We start from the raw sequence: 8,958 nt of genomic DNA on the forward strand, positions 1-8,958 counted from the left end.
CATTCCACCTAATATTGATCTCTGAACTCTTCCGGAGTCAAAACATTAGTATTGTTGTTTCTAAATAAATGTCAACTTGTTTTCTTTGCATTATTTGAGGTCTCAAAGCACTACATGTTTTTTTTGTTGTTATTTTCTGCCAATAAATACTAAAATTTTGCTTGGAATTTCGGAGACATGTTGTCAGTAGTTAATAGAATAAAATAATGTTTATTTTACTCAAGCATATAACTATAAAAAGGAAAAATCAGATAAACTGATCATTTTAAGTGATCGCTTACTTTTTTTTCAGAGCTGTATGGACGCTTTTTTACAAGCGTCCGTGAAGGCAGCATCAGTTCGAGTCTGACAGGGGGAGGGGCTTCTAGCAGGAGGTCACAACAATCATGGCGTGCAGAGGATTTATCACAAAATGGGGCAAAACAGAGTTCTATAGATCGCCAATTACCTTTTCCAGATGCTCAAGGTGAGCAGTGAAAGCGGCGTTCAGGTTCTGTCTGAAGAAGATTAACCCTGGCAGGAGATGTGTGTGTCTAGGTTTTCCTCTCGTCTAGTAATGTTAAGTTACCTAACCCTTCTGCCATTGTAAATGCAACTAACTTTGTTTGGGGTAGGAAATCGGGGTTGTCAGTGTCATCGACATATATTACTATGTTATTATTACTAATTTCTGATGATGGCCAGTGTTATTCCACTGCGGTTGCTTGTTTAAGGCTGTGCTAAATGGGCTGGAGTACACACACGCTGCATATTGTGCAACCCACATTAAATACTTCATGTGTTTGTAAGCAGAGGGGATTTAAAATTTTGCCATTTAGTTGTTAGGCTTTGATACTGTACGTAAACGTTAAGGATGGAGTACGTGGTCGTAGGTTTGTAGAGGTTGGAAACAAAACTTGGCACAGCTGTTTCAACGAGTGCTTAGGGACTGTCAACAAACAGCAACACCTGGCTATTAACTAGACATACAACTGGCAGTTTTGTTGCCAAAATGAACATTTTCAGTGCCATCAGGGCCCACTGGTTTTATTGTTGTTGTTTTTTGTTTGTTTGTTCGGTTCTGTTTTGTGTGCAGTTGATTGAAATTAGATAATTTATTTTAAGAGTAATAAAAACATAACTCACTTGGCTGGTTTATTAGTTGGCCATTTTTCTTATGTAGTAAGCTAATGGCGCATGTTGTTCAAATATTAGTTTAAGAATAGTATTACCTTATAGAGTAATGTGTGAGGTTTCTTCCACACTATGACTCTCCATTGTTTTCATGACTGAAAATATTTCCAAAAAGCCAAATTTCTCATGTTGTAAGCATAGGAAGTGTAAGGAGAATGTAGTACCTTACTTACTTACTTACTTACTTACAGCCAGCCGACTGTGACTTCTAACCAGCACTTTCTCTTGCATCTTATCAAGAGGATTTCAAACTACAGGAATGTTATTAGGGAATAATCTTTAGCCTATTAAACACTTCACTTTTTAAATCTTCAATATGTCTTCATACCAGCCGATGCCGTATGTAAAAGGTTTTGCTTGTTTGGGGGTTTTTTGGTACAGGCTCAACCCATACCAGCAACAGAGGAGTGGGTTCCGCCGGGAAGCTAAAAGGACGGATACCAAAAAGGGAAATGTCAACCAGCAACAAACCAAAACGTCAACCCCCGAGGCTGGCCCACCGGGACCCCCACCTCCTCGCAAAGTCAAACAGCCAAGGCTCTTTAGACCACTGATGTTCACAGTAGGGGTATGCTGATGTCCGAATTATAACTAAATCTGAATATGAAGTGTAGTAAGAAAAGAAGATCCGTTTTTTATTCTCTTGAAACACCAGAGACACAGCACAGGGCAATTATAGATGACTTGGGGACATCTCCTGAATGTGCCAGGGGGAATTCGATGTATGAAATCAGAAGACTGTTAACTTTGATTTAATGCCAACATCTGTAAATAGTTGCTAAAATAATATGTAGGACAGAAGATGGTTGGTTGTTTGACTCCTTGCCAGTTTGCAGGTTGTTCCTTTGGTGGGGCGGCCATTTTGCAGTATGAGACTCTGAAAGCAAGAGTTCAAACTGCAAAAGATGGAGAGGAGTTAGAAAAACTCGTAATGGTAAGGATTTTACAAAACTGTTTTACTCTGTCTACATCACTTTCAACTTTTGCTAACTGTTCAGTTAACAATCAGCTTGAGTCAGTTCCCCATCATTTTGTTAACGAGGGTTCCCAGGACATGGCGTACTGGCACGACTGGTGGAACCAACTGTCCAGCTTCCAGCGGCAGCTCCTCCTCCTGGTGTCCATGGTAGATGACTTCTGGAGAAGCCTTACAGAGGGACAGAGGACCGCTACTGGTAGCTTTAACAGCAGATATATTTTGGATCCCATCGATTTTGGACGTCAGCGTGTCTCCAAAGGTTTAAAAGTCATGCAATTTCTTCTTAACATCTTCCAGGAATTATGGCTATAAACGCTGCAGTTCTGTGTTGCTGGAGGATCCCGGCGATGCAAAGAACTATGATTAAGTACTTCACATCCAACCCAGCCTCCAGTGAGTATGGTTGTTTGTTGAGGAAAGCTAAAAGTAAATCAAATGCAACTGTAAGGAGTTAATGTTTTCTATGCTCTGCTGTTTGTCTTTTTATTTTCTCCTACCCAGAAACACAGTGCCTTCCCATGATTCTGTCTTCCTTCAGCCACTACTCCATTATCCACATGGTGGCCAATATGTATGTCCTATGGACGTTTTCCTCCGGTATCGTCTCCCTCCTAGGCAAAGAACAGTTTCTTGCAGTCTACCTCTCAGCTGGTAAGTGGAACAAAGGACAGAATCAATACTGGCCAAGTATTAAAACAATAGAGCAGTTTTATTTTGACCTAAGATAAGATCTTAAGTCAAAATAAGATTTACTTACTTCTTATAATGTAATTTTTTGTAGTTGTGCAAAATCCTGATATTATTGAGAAAATATCCACTAATTATGTAGAAAAGGTAAGTCTGGTATTTTATTTTATTTTTTATGTTCTGACAGTTTTGTGATTAAACTCAAGTCAAAGGTTTTCATATGCATAGTCGATTTAGATTAGGCCGCGTAGCTCATTCAAAATCCAATACTTTATGAACCAAACAGCAGCCTGGAGTTGGTCTTGCACATTTTTCATATTTTTGTCATTGTTACTGTTCTAGCTACTGTGTGATGTATTCAGGCAGCAGCAATTTCCAGTCTAACCACTAGATGATACAAAAGTATAACTATTGCCCTTTAATATCCATTGTTTAAAATGTGACAATGTCCAAGGACAAAATTGGTTTTCATTTACTGTACATCTTTTTTTTTAATGACTGAAAGTGTGTGCTGTTTAGCTGTTCTACCATGAGAAACAAGAAGACTTCAAATGCATCATTTAAGTCAAAAAACTAATATTCATGATCATGTTATCTTCTGACTGGAACTGGAACTCTGGTCCAAGATTCTATTCCCTTTACTCATCTTTTTAAGACATTGCAAAAATATGTTTTTGTTTTTTTTTTGCAATTTCAGGCGTGATATCTACTATGGTCAGTTATGCTTGTAAAACCGCCACCGGGCGATTCTACCCATCACTTGGGGCGGTAAGAATGTTTTTAACCTAGTATTTTATTATGAACGGTGAAAAGATCGTGATCTATGACTTTGTTTTATTCACAGTCAGGTGCTGTCATGGCTGTACTCGCTGCAGTCTGTACGAAAGTACCAGAGGCCAAGCTCGGCATTATCTTCCTTCCTATGGTCACTTTCACTGCCGGAAACGTACGTTTCACAGTTTCTACTGTTATCCTATCCTCTGTGTGTCAAAGGTCTCTGGGTGTTTGCTTTTTCTTACATTAAATGTGTAATGTCATTCCTACATTGTGTTTTTGCTGCAGGAAAAAGATTTAAATCTGTGCATGAACAAAGCAAACACGTGTATGAATGTGTGAATGTGTAAGTACGCATGACTGAATGCACGGCATTCAGCAGTGCCTTGTTTAGAATTTTAAATATCTGGTTTTTATTTGTTCTTAGGCTCTCAAAGCACTGGTGGCCATAGATACGGCGGGGCTCATCTTGGGATGGCGGCTGTTTGATCATGCTGCTCACCTTGGCGGAGCTCTCTTTGGAGTGTGAGTCCCTGATCCTTAACCCTCTTTTCGGCATTCTTTTAATTTGCATCAATCAAATTTAGCTTTTTGATTGACGCAAATGTCACCGAGAAGGGAAATCTACTCCTTCTGTCTCGTTTTAACCATCCCCTGTTTTGTCTTACAGCTGGTATGTGGCGTATGGTCACAAACTAATTTGGAGAAGGAGGGAGCCTCTTGTGAAGCTGTGGCATGAGCTTCGCTCTAAGGGTGGCAAGGGCTCGAGGCCCGGCGGTGGGCCTGAGGTCAGAGGTGGCGGTGGAGGACAGAAGTAGCCCTACCTAAAGATCCCTGGAGTTCTCTACCAACAGGAATTCTCTGGTCATGGAAAAGATCTGGATGTTTTCAATTTGTTGAAGTGGGTTGTTATTTTTCATGAATAAATATTAAAATATGCAAACATTTAATCTGCTCAGTTTCAACAGTGAGTTAAAGTTTGTTTTAATGGGGCCATATTGGCATTTTAGGTGCTTCCTTCCTAAAGCATGGGTACCACAGTTTGTTTCATTCTAATGCTTTGATATAAGTTTTAAAAAGCTCATTGCTGGGTTTAAAAAAAGAACATAGAAAAGTGTCATCTCTGATGCACAGGACTTTTTTATTGTTTGGATTTGTTTATGAACTACCAACCATAGTTCTGCCCAGTCCTGTGAAACAAATGTGATTTATATTTGTTTGCACAGATGAACGTTTTGGATCGGTTCTGCCATCTTTATTATTAGAGGCCATATTCGTTCTGTGTTGTTTTAATTATGCTGCCAACAACCATCTTGTGGACAGAGAACAAAAATAACGTTTGATTTTGGGTAATCAAACTGCTGTTGTACTGCAAGATTTAACTTGACTTTTTGCTACATTGTGCATACTGTCTTAGTGTCATTTGTCAGAAGTGGTATTTGCCCAGTTTTAAGACTAAGTCAGAACAACATATATGTTGCAATGTTTTGACAAGTGAAATCTTAGAATCTGAAAAGGATGGACTTTCTTTTTACCATCACTGAATGCAGACATTTTAACATAAAATGATGTCCAAGTTATAACAACCAACCAAATTGTCCTCTTTTGTAAACCTGATTTTATTTATTTTTACATTTCGCTATCTCTATTGCTACAACACAATATCTTCCTAATGTTCTGTGTGACTTGCCCCAACTAAGGATGAGCAGCACCTTTACACCTTTAGAGTAATTAAGATGACTTTAATCATTTTTAATGTAACGCTGCTATTTGCTATATGCACATACAGTTTATGGCTAGAGCCTAAAATTCTTCATACTTTTGGCAATCATTTTTCTTCCCTGGATATCGTGTTTGCAAGTAGAATGATTAGGATGATAGACAGGAGGCCCACCAACTTCAAAGACTTGGAGCTCATCACCAAAGGTAAACATGAAAATAGCGATAGAAACTTAAAAAAAGTTATTGTTCAGTAATCATAAGGAGTTCCTGATTGCTGTAACACCAATCAAGATTTGTCCATTGATTATTGAGACGGGGAATAAATCTGTGAAGCGAACTCATTAAGAATGAATAAAGTATTCTTTTATTGTTTTTAACTGTTTCACAAATAGGACAGTCCTTAAATTGGCACTTAAATTTTCTTCTTTGTTTCTTAGGATCTTAATACTTCTTTTCTCTATCTATAATTTAGAAATAGGTTAAAAAATAAACCATATGAATAATTTTCTGGGCCTGTATTAAATTTCATTTTTTTTAAAAACAACTAAATACCTGTATATGAATAACTCTCAGGTTTTTAAACCTACTATTCCCTTTGAATGATTGCAGTTCAGCAAGTGATTCTATCAAGAATACATTTTTATATCTGACTAGTCTGTGTTGTCATCACTATCCTGCGATGAGAACTACCTTCGGATCACACGAGACTAAAAGCATCGGCTGAATGGCATGAGGAGCGTTAACCAATCAAACAAGTTTACCAAACTCCTCAGCAGTCTCATCTCTTACTTTAACCCAAATCATCCATTTGTAACTTCATCCCCTACTCTTGTGATTGGCATAGCTTGGGAAACCAAACTGGGAAACCATGAGGTTGGAGTAGCAGAGCGGCATGAAGCCATAGATCTGCGCCAGCCGGTTCAAACAGTACGATCTCTGGAGAAGGTGCTCAGGACGATGCCACATTCCCTGATATCCACTGCTGGCATCTTTCTCAAGGTTGCGCAGGTCCACAGGCTTGACAAAGATCCCTGAAGGTCTGTGGACTGTGCCTGAATTTGAGTGTTTTCTTAAATACAGAGCAACAGCAAAGTTCACAGCTATATCGTCACAGTTTTGGGTTTTGTCAACTAAGGCGTGTACTTCTTTAGGCTGATCCTGGAACAGTTGTAGGTAGCGCTGATGGAAGAAGGCAGCACCGATCAGAACCATGGAATACCTGCAGGGAGAGCAGAACTAAGTAAGAGCAAACACAGCAAGGACCCCAAACTGAAGACAAATGCAAGGGCAACTTACATGTCTCCTCCAGCCGCTTCTGGATTCTGCAGCTCAAAGCTGCCATAACTGTAAACTCCAGCTGTTGAGACGTGTTTCCGAGGGACAAATCCAACTATTTGGTCTGGGAATTGCTTCAAGATATAGAAATGTAATGCTCAATTATATGACTAACATAGTAACACAGTTACTTTACAATGCCTCAGTCGTAAGACTGGAAATGCTGTTTTAATTTAATAGGCAATGAATCTTATTACCTTCCACACAGAAAAAGCAAAAGTGATGTCAGGAACACTGACAAGGGTGTCATCATCCAGCATTAACACAACTAAATGGTTGAGAGAAAAAGAATCAGAAGGGATCGAAAGAGAAAAAACTCAAATACTAGGAAAAATTGACAAAAAAATAAATAAAAAGTAGAGATGCACCATTCAGCCATTCCTGTCAGATATCCATTTCCATTTTTCTTTGAGGTCTCCAATTGATCAACTCCACTTTTTTTTTTATAAAGAGCTATAACATAAAAGAAAATAATGTGCACCAGGTGCTTTGATAGAATTAGTAGTTTACTATCCAACCAAAAATTACTAAATATAAGAATATAATTATGCATGTCTCTAACCTTCACGTTGTTTAAAATGTGCTTCAAAGTGCATCCTGTTGGTTGGTTGATTGAGTTCAAAATTTTATTATACAATAAATACAGGAAAAACTCAGGATTTTTGGTGTTTGTCTTGCCAATAATTTAATAGTTGATCAAGCAAAAATTGTCTAATTCCGGTCTCCGGTCTGCTGAATGGCACGTCTCTGGTTTAAAAAAATGAAATAAAAAAAATAAATAGATAAAATCTATGAATATTTTACACATTGCAAACTGATGCAAGTTAAAAATGCACTGACCATTGGTGGCAATTTCAGAGAACGGTTGGAGCCTGTTGCGCATTTGGTTGCTCGCCTGTTCTTTAAAGACCACCGGGACTGGATGAGGACCCAGGGATTCCCACAGCTTCGCCGGAGTCTGCTCCCTGACGTTGTTCCAAACTATGATGATCATCTGAAGATGAGGCACTGCCTGGTAATGGTTCAGGAGTTTGAGTAAAATGTCGGTGCGGTTGTAGGTTTGGATGATGATGGTAAACTTCTCTTCTGGGGCATCTGCAGGTTGACCCTGAGCAGGGTTTCCCTTTGGCGGCGCTGCTCTGCGCAGTACTCCCAGGACCGCAGCAACCCCTCCATGCTCCTCGGAAGGGGGCAACAGAGCTGTCAAGGCTGCTCCGATCAAGAGGATCAGCAGGAGTGGAAAAATGATACACTTTCGCCGAATTCCAAAGCAGCAACGCTGAAGCCTGCAAAGAAGAGGAAACATAGACTGAGTTTTTTTTTTTTTTTTAGAAAAAACGCAATGCAGTAACTGAATGCTAAGTTAAATTTTAATTGGTGATCATGTGCGGTACACAGCTTCAAACATAATTTCCTGACCCCTTTTCATCTCACAAAAGGAATTGAAACTTGGCAAAATACAATTTTCGCCCAGAGGAAACTACGTATCATTATGGGGAAAAAAAAAAAATTGTCTTCAAGCAAAGAAAATTCTGATGTTTGCAATAAGGTACATATTATACTCTGTAGATTTACGGTCTACTGTTACACTGAATTTTGCTCGTCTTATTTACTAATAAAATGGACACATTTAGTTTATGTAGAATATAGAGCAGACGAACAACACAAAGAAGTATTGATTCAAGATCACCTTCTATGCTAAAGACAAAGCAGGGGTTTATGCAGGAGCAGCAGCTCTCTTGTTTCACTTGCACATTGCAAGTGACATTGCAGGCAACAAACCCAAAAAACGTTTAAAAATATACTTAGAATACGTTTATTTGTAGCATTTAAAAATATAAACACACTTGTTATTCCTAATCTTAATGAGCTATATTATAGAATATGGATAAAATTGTTTTCCTTTGTTGTCCTGCCATTCGGAACAAGAGTCTCATGCAGTGATTTGAAAAATATTTCTCGCTATTTGTTTTCGTCACTGCTCATATTTCTCTGCTGATGCTGTGAACTTTGTCCGGTGCGTTGCAAATGTTTCTCTCTGTTGAGTTTAGTTTTTTTTTCACATCTCACCAGAGAAGCTTTTCTACTCTTTTATTTATAACTCACCTCATTTTGCTTGCGTTGAAATCATCTCGTCCGGGTTACTGTGTCGCCATCTTGGTTGCGTAGCTATGACGTAAGTAGCTGACATGAAAAAGAAGAAGAAATCTGCTCCAGAGCCAGACGTGAAAAGGTGGGTTGAGCCACACATTAGAGCTCAAAGGTGATTGGAGGAAATATGTGGGAGG

The 8,958-nt window shown here is 38.8% G+C and overlaps 2 protein-coding genes across 5 annotated transcripts; one reads left to right on the forward strand and one right to left on the reverse strand.

Moving 5' to 3' along the window:
• The first annotated feature begins 332 nt into the window (after positions 1-332).
• parla (presenilin associated, rhomboid-like a) lies at positions 333-5,203 on the forward strand. 4 transcript variants are annotated; one of them, XM_028019934.1, is made up of 10 exons: positions 333-466; positions 1,555-1,741; positions 2,003-2,107; positions 2,216-2,348; positions 2,450-2,545; positions 2,654-2,803; positions 3,537-3,607; positions 3,684-3,785; positions 4,041-4,138; positions 4,284-5,203. In XM_028019934.1, exons 1-10 carry the CDS (start codon positions 387-389, stop codon positions 4,429-4,431), a joined length of 1,170 nt encoding a protein of 389 aa, XP_027875735.1. In that variant the 5' UTR covers positions 333-386; the 3' UTR covers positions 4,432-5,203. The 4 variants fall into 4 exon arrangements, with proteins under 4 accessions (XP_027875735.1, XP_027875736.1, XP_027875733.1 ...); XM_028019935.1 differs by having other exon boundaries at positions 2,225-2,348; XM_028019932.1 differs by having other exon boundaries at positions 2,003-2,348.
• Positions 5,204-5,676: 473 nt separating this feature from the next.
• Positions 5,677-8,899, reverse strand: extl2 (exostosin-like glycosyltransferase 2). Its single transcript, XM_028019940.1, has 5 exons — positions 8,777-8,899; positions 7,511-7,956; positions 6,868-6,938; positions 6,632-6,744; positions 5,677-6,554 (listed from the first exon to the last, which is right to left on the reverse strand). The coding sequence occupies exons 1-5, from the start codon at positions 8,779-8,781 to the stop codon at positions 6,152-6,154; spliced, it is 1,038 nt and encodes a 345-aa protein (XP_027875741.1). The 5' UTR covers positions 8,782-8,899; the 3' UTR covers positions 5,677-6,151.
• Positions 8,900-8,958: the final 59 nt, after the last annotated feature.

Source organism: Xiphophorus couchianus, chromosome 6 (genome assembly GCF_001444195.1).
Source record: "Xiphophorus couchianus chromosome 6, X_couchianus-1.0, whole genome shotgun sequence".
Taxonomy (NCBI): Eukaryota; Metazoa; Chordata; class Actinopteri; order Cyprinodontiformes; family Poeciliidae; genus Xiphophorus; species Xiphophorus couchianus.

Coding starts and splice junctions, on each gene's coding strand:
- extl2 (XM_028019940.1), bottom strand. Junction 6,939..7,510: donor CTCTGAAATTGCCACCAATG/GTCAGTGCATTT, acceptor TCAACCATTTAG/TTGTGTTAATGCTGGATGAT. Junction 6,745..6,867: donor TTGCTTTTTCTGTGTGGAAG/GTAATAAGATTC, acceptor TATATCTTGAAG/CAATTCCCAGACCAAATAGT.
- parla (XM_028019932.1), top strand. CDS start 387: ATGGCGTGCAGAGGATTTATCACAAAATGGGGCAAAACAGAGTTCTAT. Junction 2,349..2,449: donor GGGACAGAGGACCGCTACTG/GTAGCTTTAACA, acceptor AACATCTTCCAG/GAATTATGGCTATAAACGCT. Junction 3,608..3,683: donor TCTACCCATCACTTGGGGCG/GTAAGAATGTTT, acceptor TTTTATTCACAG/TCAGGTGCTGTCATGGCTGT.